General features: G+C 46.6%; 1 protein-coding gene across 9 annotated transcripts in view; it reads right to left on the reverse strand.

The window, feature by feature from the left end:
• NDEL1 (nudE neurodevelopment protein 1 like 1) overlaps positions 1-27,409 on the reverse strand; it is a 37,626-nt gene continuing 10,217 nt past the window's right edge. For 2 of the 9 annotated variants that reach the window (XM_068913453.1, XM_009680332.2), the window contains exons 2-11: positions 26,675-26,772; positions 25,186-25,339; positions 23,743-23,891; positions 22,527-22,663; positions 15,749-15,922; positions 14,841-14,932; positions 11,984-12,135; positions 8,637-8,671; positions 5,953-6,067; positions 5,488-5,674 (exon numbers count right to left, since the gene is read on the reverse strand). In XM_068913453.1, the coding sequence (XP_068769554.1) occupies positions 5,584-5,674; positions 5,953-6,067; positions 8,637-8,671; positions 11,984-12,135; positions 14,841-14,932; positions 15,749-15,922; positions 22,527-22,663; positions 23,743-23,891; positions 25,186-25,339; positions 26,675-26,760 (1,185 nt within the window). In that variant the 5' untranslated portion in view covers positions 26,761-26,772 and the 3' untranslated portion in view covers positions 5,488-5,583. Of the gene's footprint in view, positions 1,932-5,487; positions 5,675-5,952; positions 6,068-8,636; positions 8,672-9,859; positions 9,992-11,983; positions 12,136-14,840; positions 14,933-15,748; positions 15,923-22,526; positions 22,664-23,742; positions 23,892-25,185; positions 25,340-26,674; positions 26,773-27,409 lie in introns of those variants that run through there. The other 7 variants (XM_068913451.1, XM_009680338.2, XM_068913447.1 and 4 more) reach the window with 6 other exon arrangements.

Raw genomic sequence — 27,409 nt, forward strand, 5'->3', positions numbered from 1 at the left:
TTCGACATTAAAAGAACTTTATTTTTGGAAGATTACGCTCTTGGAGTTTTTTAAACCACATGATTTGTGTCACCACTGTGGTATGGTACACTGTCCTACTGAAACATGCCATATAGATTTGGAATAAATAAAGCTACAAAGCCCAAGTTATGTACAAAGATCTTAGGCAACGATATTATGTTTACAAACCTATGTACAATAAAACAAATGTAAACAGTCAAATGCAGCAAAGGATGCACAGGAAAAGAGGAACATCATTTAAAAAAAAAAAAATCCTAACAGTAAGTGGTGACTCCCCACCTCCCTTCTGCTGGGGTAAATGGGGTTTTATTTTTTTTATTTTTTTTTCCTCAGCAGTTGTAAATAGACCAACTTAGCGCCACAGAGCCAAATGAGTGTGACTGAACAGAAGGAAGGGGCTTTTTTTTTTTGTATTGTTTGTTTGACTCACAGACCAAACCACAGCTGGGTTTGCTGGTTCATTTTAAAAATCCACCAACTTTGAGGCACATAAAGACAGTGATCGCACAAATATGTTGCTTGAAAGACCCACAAGGTACACAGTCGCCCTAAACTGTACCAGAAGCCCATAGGTGACCCTGTAAAATCCAGTTATATAGTACATAGAGCTGAGCGTGGTTTGGATGCTTAAAACCAGTTCTGGGAGGTGGGGTATGTATGTCAGTGGCTGTGTAGCCAATTTGATTTGTGGCTTTCTAAAGCTCTCAAGGAGTCGCTGCTTTAGAGCTGTAGGAACATTTTAGTGATACAGGCAGGTTAAATTTGGGCTGGGAAAAGTATGGTATAGACACATGGGAAACATGAGCTTGCTACAGCAGCTAACATTACTGCCCAGCAGCGGCTCTGTCTTAGGAGCATGCACAGCCAGGCCTCCCCAGCCAGCATGAACATGCTTTAGCAAAGCTCACCCCTGTTAATTTATGCTAAGACCATTTTACGTTGTAAAACTCGCCTCTGCTGAACATGTGCTCATCATTTACGATGTGCTGCTAACCAGCATCTGGTTATCTACATGCCCTGGCTGTGCTGGCAATAACCCCTGAGCCCTTGCTCGTGCCTGGCACCAGGAGAGCCCAGCACGGCGGTGCCCAGCCACCTCTGCCAGCTGAGAAGGGGCTGCAGGAGCAGGCCTGACACAATCTGGCCAAGGCAAGAGGCAGCGCAGCCCGCTGCACTCAGCTACAGCACCTGGGGGCAACATCAGCAACAGCTGCTCACCTGCCAGGCAGTAATGTATTCAACTGTAGTAACTTAGTCATGTACCTAGGTCTAATTCCCAGGTGCAAGTGTCCAAGTAACCTGTCATCGCAAAGCCTTACCAAGCACCGATTTCAAGAAGTTTGAGCTATACTGCACAGGCAGCAGCTGCATGTCTTAAGTGCCAGGATGCTGGAGCAGCTAGGCAGGGGGAGAGGGAAGGTTTTTGTTTTAGAGGAACCGGCTAACATTTGTGTCATGCTAAACCTAAATTAGTAAAGAGCTGAAGTGCTGGGTCAAGGGCTGCCTGACCAAGATTTGGCTAGCAAGACTCCTGCATCCTGTGAAACAGAGCGCTACATGTCTCCGCTTGTGCAACACATAGCGTGTGGCCAAGGCAGAGAACATCTGCTACAGCAATAGGAGAAAAATTAAGTTGTATTAACATGGCATGAAGGGCTGTGGGCGCAGGGCCTCCTCCAGCAGCGGCCGGCCAGGGGACTGCTGTGCGCCATAGCGCAGGCTGTGTTCTGGCTGGGGCAGGAATGGGGAGGAATCAGAAGCAGTTCTTCTCTTGGTGGTTTGAGAAAAGCATTTGCAAGTCCAAATACGACCTCCTGGTGGCTCATACACTCAGCGGGAGCATGCCAGGAGCCGATGATGGTCTGGAGGATCCCAGTCCAGGGGGACCTTGATCAAAGCCGTTTACTGCCCTGAGAAGGAACAAGAGAGAAGTCAGTAAGTGATGAGCACCTCCAGGAGGGAGCTATTTGCTCATTTCTATTGTTCATCTCTCCCCCCCACCAGGAGCTGGAAGATAGGGCACATCTCCCTTTTTGGGCATCCTAAAAGCATCTGTCCCCAGCCTGGCCTCAAAGGCAGCAAGCCTCAGATGCATGTGGGAGCCAGACACTGCTGTGCACTTCAGCAGGGACAGAGGAGAGCTGACTATACAGCAGCTGCTCAGTGTGTGCTGGAACAGGGCTCATATAAGACTGGGCTGCCCACCTCCAGCTGTGAGAATCAGCATTTATTGACAGCTAGGGACACGCACACACACACACACACGCGCACACACACCTCCACAGCTGAGTGCCTGAAGCTTTGCCAAGACAGGCACTTGCTGGCCAAGGTGACCAGCCAAGGAGGTCCAGGAGCTGCTGTGCATGCTCTGAGACTTCTGGGGCTATGCTATCAGGTCTGTGCAGCTGAAGGCACTAGGCATAGCGGCTCTGTGGGCTTTGTCCCCACATTTAGCTCCTCCTCCTTCTTAAAAGTTGACTGGTCGCCACAAAGTTGCTGTTTCCACATATCTGCCTGAACTGCATGCAGCCCCCGAGTGCCGAGTGGGCAGCACTGAGCTGCAGGGCACAGTCACACAGGGCTCTGTGCAGCAGAGCTGGCAGTCAACTCACATGTGGCTCTACTCAGCTTCCTCCCAGCAGAGGGGATGGGAATATGTACACATACGCACACACACGCACACACAGCTACACCACACTATGCAATGGAGAATGGGGTCTGCTAGAGCAGGCAGGCACAGGTTAAACAAAGCACAGCAGGTTTTGCCTCCATGCTACACATAGCTGGGGTGCAGTGAGGACTCCAGGTCCCTCCAGACCTCACCATACGCACTTCCCAGCTAATCATCTTCAAACCCCTGAACACCACACAACCAAGAACCATTGGTTTCTAGGCTACTGCTCTTCCCAAAGCTGTTGTCAAAGGCGGTGGCATAGAGAACCTGGCTTCCTGGTGGGTTAAATGAGTACGTAGGGCTGACAGCTTTTCAGTCTCTGCTTTGTTACGGCTTTGCCAGATCTCCTGCAATTAGGCTTAACGTACACCATCTGATGATCATCACCACAGCCCTGGCAACAAGAGGCAAGTATTCCCCTGTAACAGGACAGGTCCATCCCATCTATTGCCACAGAACTAGCACCTTGCTCATGTTATCAAAGGTATAACTCTGAGAGTATTGGGGGAGGGACATCCCTGCAAGGTGGGACAGGGTCCCTGTCTCGCGCTGCAACTAGTCACAAGAAGCACCTCTGCAACACTTCATCAGCTTTCTCCAAACCACCAACATCCCAGAGGATGCCGTTCATATCTCTCTCGGCAGAACTACATCTAGGAAAGAGAAGCTTTTTAAGAGACCATCTTTGCTGCTTAGATCGGTGACCTGTGGTCTCCAGCCCTCAGTGAGGGCTGACAAAGAAAAGCAATGGACAGTGAAGCCTGGACGGCTCTGGCACTTCTAGTAGAAATTGGAAGCGTTTACAAACCAAGAAAAAGTCAAAATTTGCCAACCAGGGAGTTGGCTGCTCAGGCTGTACCTGAAGTAGGAGTCTGGAGAAGCATGACCCACTCATTGCCGTCACTGCCAAAGGGACTGTGCCAGGAGCTCACACGTGCTCTGCGCCCAGGGCTCTGCGCACAGGCTCACAGCAGCATCCCCAGGACGGAGACCAACTGCTTTTTGCACTCTCTTTTGCACAGCACATATCTCATGCACGTCTCATGTTCACTGCTTTTGCAACGGGGACGCCATACCCACTGGGTCAGTTAAGTATAAATCCTGCCAACAAAGCCCAGAACAACGCTGTTGTGCTGGGCTATTGCAAAAACCCTTCCAGAAGAGCAGATGAGAGCTATAATAGGAACACTCACTAGCAAGGACAAATTCCCATGGAAACACTCAGCTTGCTGTCTTACGGAGGTGTGCTGCTTTCTTTCCTCATCTTGTTGTTTAAACATCCACATTTCCATATTAGCAAAGCCTGCTGCACATCCCAGCACCGCAGTCAGAGCAATGAGAACCCACTTTTTCCATCTCCTCCCCTTAAAGCTTTAAATTTCACATTTGCATGTTACTTTGATATATTTAAAAATGCAAGTACCTTCACAGCAGCAGGAAACAAAAAGCCATTTGAGGAGCGGCTTAGGGGAAGATGTACTTTGCTATTCTACTTTGCAGGGGCGTGAAGCCAACCTGATCGTGACATGACTCTGCAAATTGATTATCAGCTAGAAAGCAACTCTGCTGAGTAGGACAGTAAAAAAACAAAACAAAACGGGATTTAAAATGTAGTAGTTTGCTCTCTGTTAAAAGAGTCAGAGAAAACTGATGTTCAGCATAAGTAGACTGCAAGTCCTGGAGAGATACCCTGCTCGTGTCTGATGAGTAGCATGGCAACAGAGTCATGCTCTAGAGATGCCCCAAATGAAGAGCCACTCGTCATGACTTGCAGCCACTGTCACCATTGGATGGCGCCCAGCCTCTCTGCCTGCACAACCCCAGGGCTCTGAACGGGCCTGCCAGATTTGCTGCTCGTGAGTTCAGCTGAACTAACATACACCTCCAGCTGAGGATCTCTTGCCTTTACTGCTTCCCAGGAACTCAGATTCCCACAGCCGGAGGCAAGATCAGCACGGGAACAACAGGCTGGAGAGATTAACTTCAAATCCAGAGCAAGCGCCATTACTCCATACACTGTCACGTCTTGCGCACAGATTGAAATGATGAATGAGCCTTTGCAACCCAGCGATCAACAGCAGCATTATACAAAGCCGGGCAGGGCAGACACATACAGAAGGAGCTACGACCCCAAGGTGGTTAGTGCAGCTCGGCACGTTTGCACAAAGCCTTTGCACAAAGGCTTTGCCCTTTGCTCAAAGCCACCTGCATTCCCTGCCACCAGACATTTCAATACTGCAGCATTTCTACCTTTCTGACAGGACTTATTTAATGCGCTGTGCAGCATTAGCGCGCGGCAGCGCACCAGGAGCAGCTTGCATCCAAAGCACGTGGGCTAGTAGACCCCTTCCTCCCGCCTCGGCCCAGGTTTCGCAGCACAACTGGGAGGAAGTCAGCGGCTCTCCCTCCTGTGCCACACGTGGACGTGCCACCCCTGAGCTGTGATTTTGGTGGAGCACGTTTGCCAGCCAGGCTGCCCTACTGATTACAGCAACCTGCACATGAAGAACCAGGAGGACTCGGTGGCAGGGATTACCTCCTTCCCTGCGCAACGGGGCCCTGGAGTCACTCTGTACTCCCATGACCACGAGGGAGTAGCTGCAGCTCCCTGCCTCCCCCCACACCCTGCAGAGAGGCAGATGAAGAAATAGCCCAACTCAAGCAGCACAAACTGCTCAAATATTGCTACTTCTGGGGCACTGATCACTCCCGAATGGGGTTTCTAGCTCCCAAGTGCCTACTACGGGAAAAATTCATCTCTGCAGCCATCGCCACCCTAATACATGGCAGCTTCCCCCTCTAAAGAAAGCAGTGCAAATCCAGCACTCCTCACCTCTTACTGAGAGTTGTGTTCAACAGCTCAGGTGTGTGAGTCTTGGGTGATCTTTTCAACCTCCCAGAGGTGTGAGAACAAGGCCAGAAGCCATGAAACAATCAGGCACTCCGCACCAACGACGCACTGATGTGACAGGGCTCCGCCTAAATCACCAGCGTCACAAATAATCCAGCATGTACAACGAAGCCAGAGACAAGCAGGGAGAACAAGCCCCATCTCGGAGCCAGGGTTATCAAGGGGATGAATGCTGTAAAGCCAGGCACTACACGGCATCTCCCGCTCGCCAGCTTCCCTAGGGAAGGGGCAACGTGTCTCTGCCCTAGCCCTGTCCAAATCTCTCCAGGCACTTCAGGCTGCCCAAGTCACTGCCTCTAATACTGCATGCCAGTGGCTATTCACGCAGTGAGGAGCAGGAACATACCTGCCTTCGCACACAGCCTTCCTGGGCCTCAGGCAAACATCCCACCGATGGATCCCCTCCAGCACCGCAGCAGCAGCCCGACTCCAGGCTTGTCTGCACGCTGGCCACGGTATCCCTGGAGGCACAGCACAAGTGTTGGGCCCACATGGTCTGGTAAGTACATTTACTGATATCTGCAACAGCCTTTCCATGCTCTTCACACCTACCCAGGGAGCCAGGGAGCCTACTACTTTGCCTTTTGATGTTCTTTGTGCCTGGTCTCAGTGTGCAAAACTGAACCACAGGCTGAGTCCACTGATTGCTCTAGAGGAACCCAGGCACAGACATATCTTTAAAGAAAAGCTCCCGTTTTTGGTAGAGTTGGTTAACAAGTGCAACACTGATTCACTGGCAAAGCGACCAGGAAAAGCAACACACAATGAAGACGTCAGTCACGTGACGAGGCACCAACCACTGTGCAAGGTGGGGAGCACCCACAGCACTAAGATGCACAAGGGACACACAACCAGGCTTTCTGCTCAAGATAGAAAAGACACAAGTTTTGTTTAGAAGACTTTTGAGGTTTCTCCATCATTTGCTATTTAAAAAACCTGTGTCAAGACAGCACAGAGTGCTCATTGTGGTAGCTTTTCCCAAGATTAGTTCCCAGAATCAGTTACTTGCATTGTTCATAGCATCCTACTCGCCCAAGCTTGTCCTCAGCACAGAAATAAAGATAAAGCTGCTGCTTTGATTTGCAGAAAACCAGTTCAGTAAGTGGGGTACAGAAAAAGGCTTCAAATAGTAGCAACAAATGGAGTGGGGGCTGAGGGGGGTGGTTAATGCAGAAAGCTAGAATTTTGGCTGAGCTCACTGAGATCTTATCCAGCGACAGGTTTATGCTGTTAACATGAAAATGCACACCAAAAAAAAGTTAGCAATATTTCAGTTAAAAATAAAGCTAAAGGAAAATAAAAACAACAGAGCAATTTTATTTTTTAAAAATAAAGGATGCTGGAGTCTTCCTGCCCAACCTCTGAGGAGAAAGCTAGAAATAAGTCTGTGAATTTGGTCTCTAAAGCCAAACTTTCCTACTGCACCTCGAGAGCAGTAGTGTCCCCAGTCTCCAGACAGGGCCGTGACGAGCACACACATCACTCCAGCCTTTAACTACTCTGCACAGGTCTGGCACACACGAGGGGCAGCTGCTCACAGGGAGCTGACGTTGCCTGACAGCCTGGAGATCTGCCCTCAAATGAGCAATCCAAGCAAGCTCATTTGCTTCCTGCTTTTAGCTCTTTCCCTGATCAGTCCAGGCCCGACCTGCCATGCTCCGCAGGAGCCCCACGCTGTGCCCTGGCTCAGGGCTTCCCGAGAAAACTGACTCTTTCTGGTGCTTCCAGCTGAGCTAAAATCATCAGTCTCTGCTGGAAACGTCTCCTGCAGAGGTTTCTGACAGGCGTTTCTTACTGCCCCTTCCTACAGGGGTATGAATTTTATGCCAATTTCTAACTGCTCTCTGACCCATTTGTATTTTACCAGTTCTCTGCAAACGTCATTGGCTCAGATTTGAGTCCTGCGGCTTGTTAAAGATACATTTTCACTCATTAATCTGTATTTCAAGTAGCATTCTGTATTTAACGCCTTAACTCTGAGGCTTCCTGAATTCCAAATATTGAGCAAAACCTCAGAAGATCCTTTCTGTGGCTGAACAAGCCAGGCTAAGGAATAAATGGATGTGGCGAAAGCACACATGGAGACTAGCTCAGCCAGAAAGCAATGGGAAAAGCGAGTTTTCTGGCAGATCAGACCCTTAAAATAGGCCACGTAGTTTCCCAAGCGGCAGTAACAGCACAAGGAGGTACAGGAATGCCCAGCCTAAAGACATGAGGAAGACGACAGGGATAAGGCTGTGGCAGTTCAAGCATGGGTCAGTTTTAAGCTGGTAGGGAGCTGCACCTGTTGACATTAGGGGAACCCTCTGTGTTCCCTCAACAGGCAACTAAGGGAGATGAACCCACCCCTTAAGTATTATAGGCTTTGCTGCACTGAGCCTGTGCGTGGTAGGACCCCCTCTCCTGCAGGGTGGGCTGTCCTGGTACCTGAACAGCTTTGCTGGCACAGTTGTTTTCTCTGGGTCTTTCCAGCTGGCACAGCTGCACCAGGCAGGGACTGCAATCCTGAGCAGAAACGCTGCTGCCGACACTTCAGACTATCTATCCTTCCCCCCGCTTATAACCTCGATCGATTCAGTTTACGTCTATGCCTTTGTTTGCTTTCAGATTACTCAGAGCCACGGCTACAGAGCACCAGTGAGCCGATATGGAAAAAAGCACTTAAAAGACCATTGAAGGCAAAACACCACTGAAGGGCAAGCTAACTTTTACAGGATGAAGTATTACTGCAGTTAATTTAATTGTATCTCTGCTGCACCTGATTTGGTCAGAAATATATCTATTTGCAGTAGAATTAGGTCAAGAAAGCAAGCAGCACTCAGTCTTACAGTTGCAACTGGTCAGAAGACCAGAGAAATTTATCTGAAGTAAGGAAGAAAAGAGAGATTGTAGCCTCAGGCTTTATCATTGCCTATTAGTTTGTAATGCTAGGAGAACTACCTCATGCAGTTAGCATAACCACCAAGTCTGCACCTCCAAGCACCAGAGTTAAAATGCATGCAGCTTATCATTGCAAATGAATTCATTTACCCATGACCAAGGTGGGGAATATGACCTTTTCACGCCTAGTGGAGAAAAATTGAAACAGTTTATGTACACAATAAAGACATTCTTGGGTGCAAGCCTGTATGCAAGAAACAGGGGAAAAAGCAACAGTATTAAATCTCATCAGGCCTTTCCTCTTAGACCTCTGCACACTGAGACTCTGCTCGGCACAGGCAAGCTAGGGGTCCTGTTTCAGAGACAGCCAACTCTCCCAACACACTTCACTGCTAAGAGCGCATGACCTGAATTCAAAGCCCAGGGTTTTGCAAAGTACATTACAGGACATGGAATTACTCACCTGTACCTGAGATACCCAAAGTGAAACAGGGTCCCCTCTTTTCCAGGGATATATATATATATATTTTTAAGTGGACTAGGGAATGGCAAGAACACCCCGATTTTAGTCTGACATATCACAATCATAGTTGTGGACAACAGCATGCACCATGTATAGGCACCTACATGTTTCACAGGGCTGCTTGAAGTGAGCAAGCAGAGGCACTTCTCACATTTAAACTCTAGTTTGTTTTGGAATATAGGTTATTTTTTGAATTTGTTTGGCTAAGAGTAAATATCAACTACAGCAATGACTTTGATATTCAAGAAAGCAGGAAGGGGAGCAGAGGAAAAGTAAAAAAGGAGTAATGTCCCAAGGAACAAACGCCAGGTCTCAGTTCACATACTGTCTCAGCCCAGCTATTCAAGCACCAGGCCTCTGCAGAGCCCATCAAGGTCAGAGCCATTTTGTTCCCCAGCTGGATCAAAGGTAATAACCACGTAAGAGTAATTACAACAGCAAGAAATGAGCACCTATCTCAGAACATCCTCAGGTGCTGTTCTGCTAGGCCCTGGCATCTGGACAGAAACGTGATGCTTGTAAAGGAACAAGTCTGCAGGAAACTAATCTTATATCAGACTTTACAGAACTAAACAAAAAAATACCTTGACTCTTCTGATTCTCCAGCAAAGCTCACGTGCAAGCCCAGCTGTCCTCCAAACCTCCCCTAAATGCTGCTCAGGTAACTGCTCCTACCACTGCTACAGCTATGCCAGCTCCAGTCTATCATGCTCTTCAGATGCCTGCTCCGCTCCTCTCAGCAAGCAAAGAGCAGGTGTTTGATGAGAGATGGAGACTCGTCAAACATTTTAACCAACAAAATGGCAAAGGAAGGAAAATAAATGGAACTGTAATGACGTGGCTGAGTTACCTCTGTCACAATCCCACCACCTAACAACTGGCTGTTCATAAGGCAGCAGCTGCAGATTGGATCGGGTCTACGAGCCCACGTGGCTGTTTCAGGCTCCAGCGACAACTGGGGGCAGGGAGAAGAGTACAGGGGCTGGAGAGAAAGGAGGAGAAGAGGGGAGAAGAAAGGGCATGCCTCAACTCAGCCCCTTGAGCCTAGCCACTGCAGCGAGCTCTGGATCTGATGCTCGCCAGTGACGCGTGCCAGCATGGCTAGAAGCCAGTCGGCTGCTGCACTGGGTAGGCACAATGGGGCTGACCTCATTTATGTAATAGCTCTTTTCAGCTTTCATGTGTAGACAAAATTATACAGGTTTTTACATAGCAACCGTGGAGACATGTATGCAGCAGAGACTGCATTCACCCACCTCGCAGTGTGCACAGATCTTGAAAGAGGCAGGAACGCACGGTGGGAGCGGATGTAACAGTAGGACACGGGCCACTGACCCCAAGGTTAGCAGGATATGTGGGTGCAAAGGAGAGGGATAGGACAGCAGGGCTGTGCAGACACCCCTAACATCTTGCAGGCAAGTGCATCAGTCATCTCCACTCACTTTCTAGCCTGCTAATATTCTCCAAGTTTGCTCTAAAATTTATGTATCAGTAGGCTGGGTTTTTAAGCCTTCCTCAGCTACAACCAGCTCCTAATTCCAGGCAGCTAGCCCAGCTAACAAGTGTGATGACAATCTGAATAATTAAAAGTGACCCCCACCCCACAGAGCAATCAGCTTATTTGTCACACCACAACTCAAAATAGCAATGCTGCATCCTAAGAACAGCTATAATCACTCCCTAGCAACTACCCTAACAGCTTGCAGCTGAAATCTAGCCTGCATACTGCAAAAAGCGTGCATTGCTGTGGTGATGTGCAGCCCCAAACAGCTTCACAGCACACAGACAAACCAAAAGGCTGTCCAAATTTCACATGACACTGATTTTGCTAACTTCCCCAACTCTTCCCTTCCAAAAAAACAAAGAATAGTGTTCTAAAGCTCTAAAAACTCTGAATGCTGGTTTCTAAGATGTGACCTGCCCTGCTACCCACATAGCAAAGTGATTCAGCATTCGCAAAAGAATGACTCCAGGAAGCTCAGGATGTCTATTTTCTAAATGTACTCTTCAGGATGGCATGAGTTCACTTATTACCCTAAAATAAATTTGCATTGAGGATGTGCTGAATATTAACATCAAATTGCACTGGCTTGAGGTTTACCATGGAAGATTATCACAGTGCAAGGAGTATGGAGCATGCTTTGCTCAGTGACACCAAGCATGGATCTCAACACCACTGTATTAAACACGGGAAGAGAGGTGTACTTTTCTCAGCACTCCTCAGGGCTGCTCCCTCCAGTCTTCCATACAACCACAGGGTCCAGCACTACGAAGAACTGTGGGAAAACTCTCCCGTTGAACCACAACTGTTTGCTTCTCAGTATCAGGGAGGAAGCTCTTGAGTATGGGCAAAGCATGTGAGAAACACATGTCACTTTTTTCCTGTGAAAGGAGTTTCTGGTTTCAGGGCTGACGCACAGCTCAGCCAGTGTGAGGACAGCTGTCCCCTAGATCAGCTAGAACTAGCAGTTAATACCATTTTCTTCTCCCCTAACAGAGGGGGAAGTAAAGCAAACACGGCACCGCCCTCCAAGTAAGCATTTGTTGCCTGCGCTAAGCTGTTCTTACTGAGGCAATCTCCAGATTTGTAGTTAATGCACTTCCTCGCACACCAGTAACTATAGCAACTCCAGAAGGATCTCAAGTAAATAGCGATGAAGGGCACATTCACCTCATAAGCAGGTTTGCTGTCTGGGTTTTGGTATTACCTGAGATGCAGAGCCCAAGTGATTAGGCAGCAGAGGTATAGCAAAGGTATTGACATCCTACAGCAAAGAGACAGAGTCACAAGCTTCTACTTTGTAGAATTCAGCACTGCAGTCTTGCTTGCCCACCCTCCCAGGACTTTGGCTCTCCAAATTACTAGTCTGATTGGACGAAAGCTGTGGTAAGCTAAAAACAAGACAAGAAAAGCTTCTCCTTCAGCATTCCAAAACACACTCCCCCTTTACAGCAAAAACACATCCCAACTTACCCTTTGTCAAAGAAAGACATATGCCCTGAATGAGGGTACTTTGTGCCATTGCTGTTCATCATGCTGCTGTTAACATTCCCTGAAATGTAGGACTTCCGTGATGCCTGGTCCTTTGCAAAATTTCTGCAAGCAGCTAATTTGGATTCTAAGGCCTGTGGGAAAGAAGAAATAAATAAATAAAATCAAAAAAGTAACCTTATTAGAAGGAGTTTTTCCTGCTCAAGTTCAGACCTCAACACGACCACAGATCACCAGGACCAGGACCCCAGCGTGATACAGCTTAGCGAAATCTAAACTAAACGGGAACAAAACTTTCTGTGTCATTCAGCTACAAAGGAAACCCATACAATGAGATGCTGATGCAGACTGCCAGGCACAACTCACTTCCATTAGGGCTACGATTTTAGAACATACCAGTTCTCATTTAAGCATTTAAAAAGAGGAAGCCAAATCTTAGCAGAAGCTACTGAAGTCCAGCCATTTGGAGATCAGACTTGGACAAACGTGCTATCTTCTTGAGGTTGCAGACAGCATATTTCAGCACTCCTGTGTCTGCAATAGCTCAGTTTTCAGACATGGCAGCTGAAAAGTCTCTTGCGCGCTCTCATCACAGATGGTACTCAACGGTGAAACTGGCAAGACTTCACTCTTGTCTGAACTTTTCCCAAACAAAAAGAGTAGAAGCAGGTCCAGACCTATTTACTGGGGGATGACTCAGGACTGGAGGGCATAGCATTGCCAGCTGCCTTCTTCCAGAACAGGTAAAGCATTGCTATTGTAGGGAAGTGTGTGTCGGGGGGAAGTCTTTTGCCTCAGAAGCTGGAATAAGGCTGGCATAAGCTAATCAAAGGATTTAGAGAAAGCCAAAAGCAGATTCCTTAAGTTTCTGAAAGGACCTTGTATGTGGAAACTTGAACTCTTCTCCAGGACAATGTCTGCTGCCACTTCTTTCTTAATCTCAGTCTGCAACACATGGCCAGTTTTGCAAGCCCTCCTGACATGGTTCAGAATAAGAGGTACAGCATCAGAAGGAGGAAAAGAGATAGCAGCTAAGCCCATTCAGGGTCCAAGCAGAACTGCAACTCACCTCTACTACTGTCAAGAAAATCTCGAGAGATCTTTTCTCCCTATGCAAAGTAAGAGTCTCTCTGCTGTCAGTCATCTACTGACTGCTGGCAAGAAGGAGATGTTTTCCACACAGCAACACACTCCTAAATTTCCTCTTCAGTTTATTACATCACCTGCCCTTTCTGCTACCTAGCACACAAACTGAGACTGAACTTGATGAAGACCTGTCTGCTCCAACAGAAAATCGTTACAGCTATTTGTTACATCTAAGCTGTGTGCGTGGGCATTCACACACTTGCAGACACACATACAGAAGATAAAAAGCTCATGTCATTGATAGCGCATACGACTCGGTACTCTTTCATGTAGAAAAATTTCCACTAATAAGGTACTCAAACGCTATTAGAAATAAGCCAACTCTACAAAACCTTGCTCTAGCAGCCCATTTAAGCTTCCTTCGTGACTATATATACTGTTTTTGTTTGTTCTCAAAGCATCTTTCAGCTGGAAATAGCAAGTGTGATCTCTGCCAAGTGACTCCCTGTCTCAGCTGCAAGTAAGAAAGGCAAGGGGGACTTCTCAGAAAGAGGGAATCCAGAGCATCGGCGGAGGCACGCTCCAAGTAGCCAAACCTACAATTAGCAGCTGAACATCCTACAATTATTACTAACAAATGGGTAAATTGTAACTTTGTATCACTGGTAGACTGTGAGTCTAGGAGTAGGCTGGGAAGCAAGCATGCTTATTTGGCATTTCCTGCCCTTGCAGAGTAATCACATGGGATTGTGATTAAGCTCCCTAAATCCCCTACAGACTCTTACTCACAGTGATCCCATTTTAAACATGCCACTCTGTAACCCCGAGTCCTCCCGCTGCCCTTTCAAACCAGCTATGCACTTGACAGTTCCAAATGCAAGCAACGACGTAGTTTTTAGTTTCAAACTTTGCCAAAACAACTGCCCTCGCTGCAGCTATTGCTGTTCTCAGCGTAAACCACAAGATACGGAAGAAAGTCAGCACCAGAGGCTAGACACAAAGGCTATCCATGCTTCCTCTCAAAACACTAACACCATCCACTGAGGCACAGAAACAAGCTTCTCGCGACTCCAAGCAAAAAAGTCATGTCTTCATTGAACTGGAAAGCCTGGCATCTTAAGCAACACTGTAACAGATGTTTAAACCACTTCTTCCCTGCTTGTAATCCCTTTAAAGGCTCACACTTTTCACTTCCCCACCCACTACACAAGGGAACATTTGCCTTTCTCCCAGTTTATTTTTTCCACTTTCTAATCAAAGGACTCTACGTTTATTCATTTTAAACAACTGCTGCAGATCACCTCAGGCACAAGAAGAGACAGCACTGACTGAGCAATCTCATTCCACTTGCCATGAGAGATAGAACAGTTGTGCAGTGGGCACTCAAAAGTCTGAAATTCGGTTCCGAGTCTTGGTCTCAGAGAAAGTTGCAAACCTCATTTTAAACACAGCCAAGGGGCTGACAGTGCCTCACCCAATATATCAAGCCCCCTCAAGTGTTTTTTGCTCAATCTGTGAATTTCATCACCCAAAGGTGGCATCAGAATCTCAGTAACGTGCTTTACAAATCAACGTAAATTAATAATAATAAAAAAGCACTTTCATATACGAAATGTGCATCATTTGGAAGAGACACCTTGGAAATTACAGGACGTGCTGAGCACGGGCCAACCCCTCTTTTTATTCACATACAAAAATGAAAGCTCAGCAACACCAGAACAGAACTAGTGTTTCTTCTGTAGAAGGCACTCACCCCTACTTTCCGTAAGAGATCTCCCACAATGTTGAGTGCAGATATTCTAGCTGAAGGAGTAAGAGGGCTGGTACCAAACCCATTTGGTATAGCTGCAAACATAAATAGATTTTATCGTAAATGCCACAACTCCATAGCAGTAAATAAATAAATAAGAATCAACTTCTCTATAGAAGCATAAATCTAAAATCCCGCTGCAGATTATTCATGCAATTACCCCACAATAACACACAAACTACATGACCAGTAGCCATGGAAGAAGAAAAAGCTTAATTCCTGCCCATTGCCCTCCTTCCCATTAGACATACACACAGTTCATGCACTCATCTGCAAGGCTACCGCATGCAATCCATCTAATCCAGCCAGAGCTTGCTCCGAAATCAACTCTTTCTAAGGTAAAAAATAATATATTAATCCTTGCGATTGTCCAGAGCCTTCAAGATGAGGAAGGGGAGTAAACTAATGGGACTATTGCCTCCCAGAGAAACCGTACCCTTGAACGGCATGCATGGTAACAACGACATAGTTTAGACTGTCAAGAGTTGCTACCCACCATTTACCCTCCACTGCTACTCTACGTTTAAGCAGAAACATCCAGTCAGTATACTTCTGCAGTCCCAAACATCTCCAATACTTTACTGCAGGGAGAGCACACACACACACACGCACACACACACACGTTTGTTGTGAGGCCTAGCTAAGCCTCACATCAAACATCATCCTCATTTTCTGTCACATTTGCTCACCAAAAACCAAGTGCACCTGATGCTGCCCCAGGATTTAAACACATCTTATGCAATGCGCAGGCACCTAAGCTTACCCAAGATTTACTAAGGAGAGCCTGGTTTGACATTGTTGATAAGGGAACATACTCCCAAGCAACTAGGCCAAGTTTCTGTGACGCATACCTTTTGGGGAAGGAAAACTATTTTCTGATCCTTTTCCAACAGGTGTAGCTGGCAGGGAGAGAGATGCCTGGACAGCCGAATCCATCTTTTCGCAGTCTAGAGTCGGAGAGCTAGGTGCTGACTTTCGGGTGACTTCTTGTTGCCTTTCCCGGACTGCTAGCTCTTGCCGTAAGTCTGAGGGTTGAAAGAAGAAAAAAATATTATATTTATAACCAATTTCTCTAGCAAGTACACTCTGCTCACTGGGGAGGAGGGAGAGCAGGAAACATACAAAATACTCTGCAACAACCAAACATTATTTCCAACCAATCAACAGATCTACTTCCTCCATTAGTGCGGACCTAAAATCTCGGAGCAGTCGCAACTATCAACATTTTCCATTACAGTTGGGAGTAAAGAGCCAGCAAACATAGCTCTCCCAGGACCAGAGAACTGCATGCCCTTGACCTCAGCATTTCCCCCTTCCCCCACCTGTAGTTTGAACCCCACGGAAAAAGCATTACAAGACTCGCTTAGAAGGTCACAAATCCCTGCTAAACTGTGTTCAGTTCTTGCTTTAAAGAGGAGGATGGGAAAAGGCAGGAATCACAGAATCGTTTAGGTTGGAAGGGACCTCTGGAGATCATCTAGTCCAACCGCCCTGCTCAAGCAGGGTCACCTAGAGCATATTGCCCAGGATCACATCCAGACGGGTTTTGAATATCTCCAGCGAAGGAGGCTCCTCTACCTCTCTGGGCAACCTGTTCCAATGCTCTGTCACCCTCACAGACAAGAAGTTTTTTCTCAGGTTTAGGTGGAACTTCCTGTGGTTCAGTTTGTGCCCATTGCCTCTTGTCCTGTCGCTGGGCACCACGGAGAAGAGGCTGGCCTCATCCTCTTGACACTCCCCCTTCAGATACTTGCACACATTGATGAGATCCCTTCTCAGTCTTCTCTTCTCCAGGCTGAACAGGCCCAGCTCTCGCAGTCTTTATTCAGAGGAGAGGTGCTCCAGTCCCCTCATCATCTTTGTAGCCCTCCGCTGGACTTTCTCCAGTAGTGCCATATCTCTCTTGTCCTGGGGAGCCCAGAACTGGACACAGCACTCCAGGTGAGGCCTCCCCAGGGCTGAGGAGAGGGGCAGGATCACCTCCCTCCACCTGCTGCCAACACTCTGCCTAATGCACCCCAGGAGACCATTGGCCTTCTTGGCCACAAGGGCACACTGCTGGCTCATGTTTAACTTGTTGTCCACCAGGTCCTTCTCCTCAGAGCTGCTTTCCAGCACGTCAACCCCCAGCCTGTACTGCTGCATGGGGTCATTCCTGCCTAGGTGCAGGACCCTGCACTTGCCTTGGTTGAACTTCAGGAGGTTCCTCTCCGCCCAGCTCTCCAGCCTCTCCAGGTCCCTCTGAATGGCAGCACAGTCTTCTGGTGTGTCAGCCTCTCCCCCCAGTTCAGTATCATCAGTAAATTTGCTGAGGGTGCGCTCTGTCCCTTCCTCCAGGCCATGGAGGAATATATTGAACAAGACTGGAGCCAGGACTGACCCCTGGGGGACACCACTAGCTACAGGCCTCCAACTTGACTCTGCGCCATTCACCACAACCCTCGGAGCTCGGCCATCCAGCCAGTTCTCAATCCACCTCACCGTCCACTCATCTAGCCCACACTTCCTGAGCTTCCCTAGGAGGATGTGGTGGGAGACAGTGTCCAAAGCCTTGCTGAAGTCCAAGTAGACAACATCCACTGCTCTGCCCTCACCTACCCAGCCAGTCATTCCTTCCTAGAAGGCTATCAGATTGGTCCAGCATGATTTCCCTTTGGTGAAGCCGTGCTGACTGCTCCCGATCACCTTCTTGTCCTCCACATGCTTAGTGAGGACCTCCAGGATGAGCTGCTCCATCACCTTTCCAGGGAGGGAGGTGAGGCTGACAGGCCTGTAGTTCCCTGGCTCCTCCTTCTTGCCCTTTTTGAAGACTGGGGTGACACTGGCTTTCTTCCAGGCCTCAGGCACCTCTCCTGATCTCCAGGACCTTGCCAAGATGATGGAGAGTGGCCTAGCGATAACATCCTCCAGCTCCCCCAGCACTCGCGGATGCATCCCATCGGGGCCCATGGATTTATGGATGTCAAGTTTGGACAGATCTCTAACCTGATCCTCTTCAACCAAGGGAGAATCTTCCTTTCTCCAGCCTTCCTCTCTTGTCCCCAGGCTCTGGAATTCCTGAGGCCTGGCCTTAGCAGTGAAGACTGAAGCAAAGGCAGCATTCAATAGCTCTGCCTTCTCCATATCCTTTGTTACCAAGGCTATTGTTGGCTATTGATGTATTTGAAGAAGGCCTTCTTGTTGTCCTTGACATCCCTTGCCAGGTGTAATTCCAACTGGGCCTTAGCCTTCCTCGTCGCATCCCTGCACACTCTGACAACGTCCCTGCATTCCTCCCAAGTGGCCTGTCCCCTTTGCCACATTCTGTACACTTCCTTCTTCTGTTGGAGTTTGGCCAGCAGTTCCTTGCTCATCCATGCAGGTCTCCTGCCTGCCTTGCTGGACTTCTTCCTCAGAGGGATGCACCGATCTTGAGCCCGGAGGTGATGATGCTTGAATATTAACCAGCTTTCTTGGACCCCTCTTCCTTTTAGGGCCCTACCCCATGAGATTCCCCTAAGTAGGCCCCTGAAGAGGCCAAAGTTAGCTCTCCTGAAGTCCAGGGTTGCGATCCTACTCATTGCCCTGCTCCCTCCTCGGAGGATCCTCAACTCCACCATGTCATGGTCCCTGCAGCCAAGGCTGCCCCCAACCTTCACCTCTCCAACTAGACCTTCTTTATTCGTTAGTACAAGGTCTAGCAGCGCACCTCTCCTTGTTGGCGTCTCCACCACCTGGGTCAAGAAATTATCATCAATCCTCTGCAGGAACCTCTTTGACTGTTTGTGCCTAGCTGTGCTCTCTTCCCAACAGATGTCAGGGTGGTTGAAGTCCCCCATGAGAACCAGGGCCTGTGAACGTGAGGCTACTTCCAGCTGTCTGTAGAAGGCCTCATCGACGACTTCCTCCTGGTCAGGTGGCCTGTAGTAGACCCCCACAACAGTGTCACCCGTGTTACCCTGCCCTTTGATCCTTACCCATAGGCTCTCAACTTGCTCTTCCTCCACCCCGAGGCAGAGCTCCATACATTCTAGGTGCTCCCTCACATAAAGAGCAACTCCACCACCTCGCCTTCCTGGCCTGTCTTTCCTAAAAAGCACATAGCCATCCATGACAGCATCCCAGTCATGTGAACTATCCCACCATGTCTCTGTCACTGCAATGATATCATGGCCCTGCGACCGCACACAGATCTCTAACTCTTCCTGCTTATTCCCCATGCTGCGTGCATTGGTATACAGGCATTTCAGAGAGCCAGTCAAGCATGCAGGCTTCCCAGAAGAGGTGCAAGAGGAGCCTCCATAGCCACGTTGCATGCTGTCTCCCCTGGTTGTATGCACCCGCTGGAGGCATCCTGACTTGAGCGGTGTTTTACTGACTCCCCTGCCACTATACCACTCCCCTTCCCCCATCTTGCCTAGTTTAAAGCCCTCCCTACCAGGCTGGCCAACCTGTTGGCAAAGACGCGCGTGCCCCGCTTGGTAAGGTGGATCCCATCGCTCCCCATCAGCTGTTGATCTTCAAACAGGGTCCCATGGTCATAGAAACCAAAGCCCTGCTGCCAACACCAGTGGCGCAGCCAGTTGTTAACTTGGAAAACTCGTCTACTCCTCCTTCTGTCCTTTCCCCTCACAGGCAAGATTGAGGAGAAAACGACCTGGGCTCCCAGACCCTTAACCACCATTCCCAGAGCTCTGAAGTCCCGTTTGATGGTTTCCAATTTGCCTTTTGTGTCATTAGCACCCACATGGCAGAGCAGCAGAGGGTAGTAGTCCGATGCATGGGCAAGCCTTGGCAGTCTTTCCATGACATCTCTTCTTCGAGGCCCTGGCAGGCAGCAAACCTGTCTGGACAAGAGGTCAGGTCGGCAGATAGGTGCCTCTGTCCCCTGCAGCAGGGAGCCACCCACAACAATCACTCGCCACTTCTTCCGAGTGTTCCTGCACGGCACAGGGTCTGCCAGGCCAGTTGCCTCCCTTGGAGCCATGCCCAGCTCCTCCTCAGCTTGGAGGGCACTAAACCTGTTCTTCAAGGGTAAGCCTTGAGGAGGAGCAAGAGCCTTTCTCCTTCTACGCGAGGTCACCAGCTTCCAGCCCTCTTCAACAGTGTTATGATGTACCTTTACACACGGTACAGAGCCCTCTGACAACTCCGCTGCAGTGGGGGGTGGGGACTCCTGGAGCTGCACAGTCTCTGAGAATACCCTGTCAATCTCCTGCTCATCCTCTTGGATGCTACGCAGCCTACTAACTTCCTCCTGTAACTCCTTTATCTGGTGACGCAACTGGTCAACCACAGCACACGTCACACAGGAGAGCTGACTGTCAGCCCAGGCCCCACGGAGAGGCCCCAGGCACTCCCTGCAGCCTGACACCTGCAGAGCTGCATCTGCTGTCTGAGGGTCTGTCTGGGTTGAAGCCTCAGACACAGGTGATGCAGCACCTCCAGCAGCCACTGGGGAACGTGCTCTGCGGCATGTCATGACCATGCCCCGAGGAGGGACACACCACTGTGCAAAATGGAGAGGTGCCTTCTTTGCCTTCTGGCGCCCTTCTGCACGAACTGCTACATCTGTTCGCTGCGCTCTGGGCCTAGCTCATATATAGGCCTCTGCCTAGCAGTGACTCTCAAGGGTGCTTGACCCACCCAATCAGGAGCCACCTGAAACAAAAGCCCCAGCTCCCTCTGACCAGGGCAGCCCAGAGAGCTCGTTAGCAGCAGCCCCACCTAGCTAGAACTTCCCAGGAGAAGTTAAGTCAAGGTCCCCTGCAGGAGTCCTTGCCCAGCTCTCCCTTCCTGCTAGCAGCAAGCACTGTCTAGTTCCTCGGGGGTCCCCAGAAAGTCTCCACAACTTCCAACAAGGCCCACAAAAGGCCCAGGCAGAGCCCAGACACTGCTGCACAAACTGCTGCGTCTGTTCGCTGCCTCTGTTGGCAGAATGACATAGTCTTGTATTTCCAGTTCCCCACGTTATCCTTTCAGTTAGTAATCCACAGGACTACATGCAAGGAAAAGATAGTGAAGGAGTTGTCCCCAGTTTGTCTATTCTCCAACAAGTAAAAAGCAGACTGAAGAGGCTGGGTGGTCCAAAACACAGAGAAAAGGTTGGACATTAGGAAACTCAGGTTTTAAATCTCACCTCTTCTCCCAACCACCTCTGTTATCCCTACCTTGTGCCCTCCCATTTCCATGCACATTCTCTACAAAGGCCATCCACCAAAATTAGATAATGAGTCTATAAAGTCCCTACATGGGGCTAGACGCAAATAAATAATATGTTACAAAGGGTGTACTGCTATTCTGTAATGGATAGGGCAACTGACTCTCCCAGATTTCTTATTCCTTGCCTCAATCTGGTAAGATGAGTAAGTGCAAAATTAGTTGTATGTTACAGCTTTTAAGTTGTTGTGAATTCTTATAGCTCATTTTAAGAAAAACAGCACAGCTGAATTAAAAGTCTGCTTGGACTCCTAGAACAGAAGTTGCAATTGTTAACTGGAAATTTTAGATCCGAGTTTGACGCAGTATGAGGTTTTTAATGGCTAAGTTCCTGCATAGTACCTGGGGAATAACATGAAGCTTTGCTATCCTAATAAATGCTAAAAGTTTCCAAATGACTCATTCAAGAAACATTATTTGCTGATTATTTCAGTGTTCTATAAAACAATCCCTTAGGTTTCCCCTGTTTTTTTTAGTACTATTGTCCTAATCCCAAATTACAATACATATATTCCTTCAGAAAATACGTGATCTCCCCTTTTCTCATTTATTATCAGAAACAACTGTATTTACAAGAGCAGCTTTCGATTTATGGGCACAAACTCAATTCACAAAAACAAAACAATAACACCACCGCTCAACACCCCAGCCTGTTGTCAAACATAGTCTTAAACTCAGATTTATGCCTCATCTGAGGAATTTTTCTAGATAGCTTCATTTTGGAAAAATAAAGTTGAAAATCACTCATCGTTAAGCTATACTGACGCCATGCACAGGTTTATGAACAAGGCATCTCCACTATTAGAGAAATCAGCTTTGAACCAAAACAAAAAGAAACAAAAACAAATTAAAAATGTTTATGTGGCATCATCAACATGAAAGCTATTGGGAAATTCCCAACTCTTGATGATATCCCAGAACATGCTGTCTTGAACACCTGATCTCATAGCTCCAGCCACAGTCTTTACTGGAATATCTTCAATAAACCAGACCATTTCCAAGAGGTTTGGAAGGAACAGAAAACAGGGGCTTTATTTTAAGGAAGGCTATTTAAGCATTTATCATTTCTTTCCCTGTCATTTATCTTCCCTTCGCACACAACACAAACCCAAGGAACGGGAACCTTTGGAGCACAGTCCTCTACTTTATTACAGCTGTGGAATGCAATTCTTTTGTACTCACCTTGGCCAAAAATCCTGAATGAATCCAGTATTAATTTTTCCCCTACACAAGGGAATTTTCCCTTAACTACACTCGATACACAAAGAATACAGAACATACTGTTTATAAGTAGTATCTAACACTTAGATTACACATCCAGTTTGAGTTCCATTAAGAGAGGCTTTGTATAAACATGAGCTTTGGTTGCTGCGCGTCTTTGTCAACAAGCCAACAACGTACTAAGACACAGAATAATCAAGCAAGCTTTACCTCTTGCTTCATCCTTTAATCTCTGTACAGAAACTAGCAACGATTCCTTGTCATCCAGTTCACTTTCTAAAAACGCGTTTCTCTCAATAGCCTGGTTTAGCCTTTGTTCAAAGTCTTCCAATGAAACTATTGTTGCCCTAGAAACAAAATCCAGAATATTAGGTTCTTCAGCTTCACTAAAATAAAAGCGTATTCAAAAACATAATAGAGAAAAAAATGTTAGCAGGGTCTATATTCAAGTTAGTCATTTGAAAGCTATGGAAACGCTTCCTAGAAAGGACTAATAAACTCCAATGAACCAAGGGAGTGAGATGAAAAGAACATGATAGCATCTGGCTCTCACAAATGTACCAAAGAGCTGGTAAAGAGCCAATCAAGCACACCGAGCTCCATTTTTCCCATGCTATTCTCCAAAGCTATGCATATTATCAGTGCATCGACTCAGGAGGTGCTGCACTCTCCAGAGCTCTCACCAGGCAACAGCCTAGGAAGTCCAGAAAGCAGGGTACTGGGATATTACCTAAGGCCTAGTTCATTCCATGATTTCAGTGGGACAACTTGTGTCAAAAACTAGTTGTGTGGTTAAGAGTCTTGTGGAAACAGGGCCTCATCTCTGAGATCCTTCTACCACATAGCCAGAGGCTCATTCCTGCTCCCACTGAATCAATGGCAAAATTCCCATTCAGCAAAACAGAAGCATGATCTACTCCAAAATAGGGTGTTTCTAACAGCAGCCTGTTCATTTTATGCACTTACGCAGGACACATCTGTTCCCTACAGTCATTAAGTCATTATGCAAGAGAAGAGGAGACTCCTTTGGCCTGCTTTATTTAACAGGGGCTATGTAAAACGTTAGCTTCTTGCTTCAAAGAGGCTTTGAGCTACAAGGATCCCAAATATAATATAAGAGTAACCTAGCTGCTAGTATCAAACCCAGTGCACTGGCCTGGCTTGCTCTAAGTCTGCTTTTACTATTCTTTTCTCACAGGAATATCAAGCACTTAAGGTACCTCTTACCTTCCTTGTTGTAATGTAATGTTACCAGTTGATGGATCTCAATTCTAAGGGTAAACTAAACTGTACAACAGAATCATGTGTCTTGGGGTTTGAGTGTGCATTTTTTTTTCTTTAAAAAAAATAATAAAATGATGAATCTAAGTAATAAAGAAAAGATCTAGTGAAAATCTTAGAGAAATAAGAGGCTTGCAGTCTTCACCTCTTCGCACGTTCCAAGTCATCGTTGGCCTGTTCCAACTCCCTCACATACTTATGCAGCTGATCTTTAATGGCCCGTGTCTGGCTCAGGTCATCCTCTAACAATGACACTTGCTTGTAACTTTGTGCATACTGGTGCTCCAGTTTCTCCTGAAAGAAAGAGAAGTAGCGAGGTAAACATCTGTAACATACATCCTCCAAGTCATCAGGAGTAAAACGGGGCAAACAAAGTAACATACTAGCCGCAGACTGCTGACTTGGGATTGCTGGTAACACACAGCAGAAACTGAAGAGTTAGAAGGAACATGTTCTGAACATCAGAACGGGCCACAATCTACAATTACAAACACTGCATTGTGCACAGAGATCTCATCATAACACAGCTGGCTGTTCAGAGATGCATCTCTGCATCTGTTACAAACAGTCTGCACTGACAGCTGCTCTGAAGCCTCAAACATCTAAGACACCAAAGAGAAATCTAACTGCATTGCCTCCCCCTCAGTGCCTCTCTCTAGAGAACAGCCACACTGTAACTATAACTTGCCTGACATCTATCTCCTTTAGCAAAAAAGGAGAGCCGCTGGAATTTGTTGTAAAACCTCCTGACTGCAAAGAGAAGCTCTACAAGCTCATTTTCGAAAGACTGTAGAATCCATTCCTAAACACACTATCAACAGCCTGGAAGGTACAGATAGGGGGTAGCAGAAAAAACTACTGATCTTACAAAACACATACTGACCTTACAGGTACAACTAGGACCGGATAAGAGAACAAGTAAACCCATAAAACTTATTTCCACTGTGGAGGTTTCCAAGCCTCCTCTTCAATACAGTATCCCAATACTACCAAAAAATGACCCTTTTCCAGGATCCCAGAAGAGGTAAGAACTTGTTAACTCAGTGGCATTACTTGAAAGTCATCTTTTGCACATCTGCATGGTTATGCAGCTCCTTTGTCCACAGATAAGGCTATTGCGAACGAATTATGAGAAACTCTAAAGGATGTGCACAAATCACCTGTCTTCAGCTTTCTTTCAGGTCTCACAGAACCAAGGAAACATTCTGATAAAAAAGCAGTTTGCAAAGACAGATGATAATTTAGTGGTCTGACAAAACATACTTGTGTTGTCTGCCCTGTTGCTATGTTAATGTGGCTTATGTGAGTAATAAAGCTATTACTTGGCAAAGCCTAGAGAATTCAAACAAATGAACAAACTCAGTGACAACAGCTTAATGATACGAACAAGAAAAATTCCTCCAGAATTTTCCCCGGTAAGTTACTGGCCTTATTTGGCGTACATGCCATACTCAAGACTGGATCTTAAACAGATGACTGCTTTACTTCATTTGGATATGCAGTTAACACCGGTAAAAAACAGAGAATCTAAAACGAGATCCAAAACATATCTGTCTGTGATGGCACTGCCTCTTCTTACAAGACCTACCTTTAATGTTTCCACTTCATATTTCAGTCTTTGGTTATCTGCTTGCAAATCTCTATTCCTTTGTTCAGCTTGCACTAGCTGTGCCTCCAACTCAGCTTCTAATTCTCTGCTTCCCTCCTGAAATTCGGCCAGCTCTTCCCGAGCTTCCTGGAAACTGTAAGGAGAGGATATTATCCATTGAAAATCCAGCATCTCTCAAGTTCAAATAAAATACACTGCTCTTCCAAAATAAGTCCTGAAAAACTCTGTTTTTCAGGTTATTAAGTGTGAGGACAATAGACCTCTACAGAGAGGAGGAAAAATGGTGAGAGAAAGAAATTACTCTTGTTAAGCTACAAGAGGAAATTCATTCCCTTACCTCCAACAATCAGCTACATTAAATGCATGTTTGAATACAATCCATATCAAGGCTATTAACGGGATCCAACAGTCTTACAAGCGCTTTGTACACCATTAGCTTTCACTCCAATAGACTTGAGCAAGTCAATGAATAAAGTGAACTTTAAGCTGATTTTGGTCAAAAAGTTTAACAGAGAACAACGGTTACCATATCTCTGCACTGCATGAAAATGTAAGGTTCTTGAGAAGTGTTAAGATCTGAATCTTAAAGTTATTAAGCACTTAGGCAGGAAGCCATACTTACCTTATACCACTGCAAGGTATTGAATTGCTAAAAGTAGTCACTCCACATACTTCACTTATTAAATTTGCATCTTTACCATATTTAATAGTTCAGCTCTTAGCAAGCAGCAATGAAAATTAGAAAGGTTTTAGGAAATAACTTTTGCATTGATGTCCGAGAGGCATAATTTTCTGACACCAAAGAGTAGCTTAGTGGATGCGAGGCCTCTCCACATGCCCATCCATGTACCCAAAGGGGAAGGAAGAAGAAAAAAAAACAAAAACAAAAAAGTTATTACACTCAAAAGAGGTTTAAGCCCAAAGAGCTTACGGGAGGTTTAACTGGCTGCCCCTCAAATCACAAAAGTAACACTGCATGCAAGGAAAGCTTTCTAAAGAAAACAAGCTGGGAGCCCTCCCAAAAAACATCCAACCAACTAAACAGGCCAGAATATGAGGTAAAATACATTTCAGTAAGTTGCAATAGACGTCAAATCTGCCACTTTTCATACAAATAATTCAACTACAAGAAGCCTGAGGAAACAGTTCTCATGCAAAGGTAAGTCCAAAGGAAGCTTTCCTTAAGATAAAACGTCAAGTTACTACTTAAGGCAGCACTTTAATTATACAAAGATGCACATGATTGCAGAAGGGCTCTGTTCTTGCTTGCACATGCTTAAAACACAGCCTAGAGTTCATGGCATGGTAGCACTGTGCAAGAGATATTCAGCTTCCACAAGCCTGGAAATTTTAAAGCTTAAAAAGCAGAGATGCATTTTAACATATGTAACACTCAGTAAAGCCTCGCAGATTAAGCCATGTTCCGGTCATTAAGAACCAAACCCAACCTACAAATCCACAACGGTACCTTTGCTTGTACTTCAAGGAAAGCTCTTTCCAATAAGCAGTTTCCTCCTTTGGACTCGAAAAAGTTGGAATTTCTTCACTGTCCATGATCAATGCAACCTGCAGAATACAAGCACAGGAATAAACTGAGGATAGACAGACAAGCAAGCTGTCCCTGAAACTGCTGCTAAGTACTGAACTTCATCATTGTGGCCTTTCTGACAGCAACATCCAAACTTGGCACTCACAAACAGTTAACGAACCCTAACAACAGTCAATCAGCACAGAGACCTGCAACAACAAGAAATGTAATTTTATCCAGCTCCTGGAAATGCTTGTGCAGCAGAGTGAAATGAGACCAAAGAACTATGGCTCTACTCTGTACCTATCCTATCACTGGAACAGTAGTTAACATCAAGCGCTCATTTAGGAGCACCTTTGGGAAGGATATTAAAATGAACAGCTATCACAGTTTCCACTTTCATAACATGAATATTTTTAAAAACAGAGTTGATCCGTCACCAACACTCTGATGCATACTACAATTCCGCTTAGAGTTACGAAGGCACGTAACGAATAAAGACAAATACTCTGAGGTCAACAGCTAACGCACCGTGCTGTAGAGATTAAAACTCAGTTTACTATTCATAAACTGAGTTCTAGCTAATTTCTGCTTTCATATAAAACATGAAGATAATGGAAATTTTCAAAACAGTTTTGTTCCCTCTGCTGTCTCAAGTCAGCATGGTGGGGCGGG

The sequence above is a fragment of the Struthio camelus genome, chromosome 19 (assembly GCF_040807025.1).
Source record: "Struthio camelus isolate bStrCam1 chromosome 19, bStrCam1.hap1, whole genome shotgun sequence".
Lineage (NCBI taxonomy): Eukaryota > Metazoa > Chordata > Aves > Struthioniformes > Struthionidae > Struthio > Struthio camelus.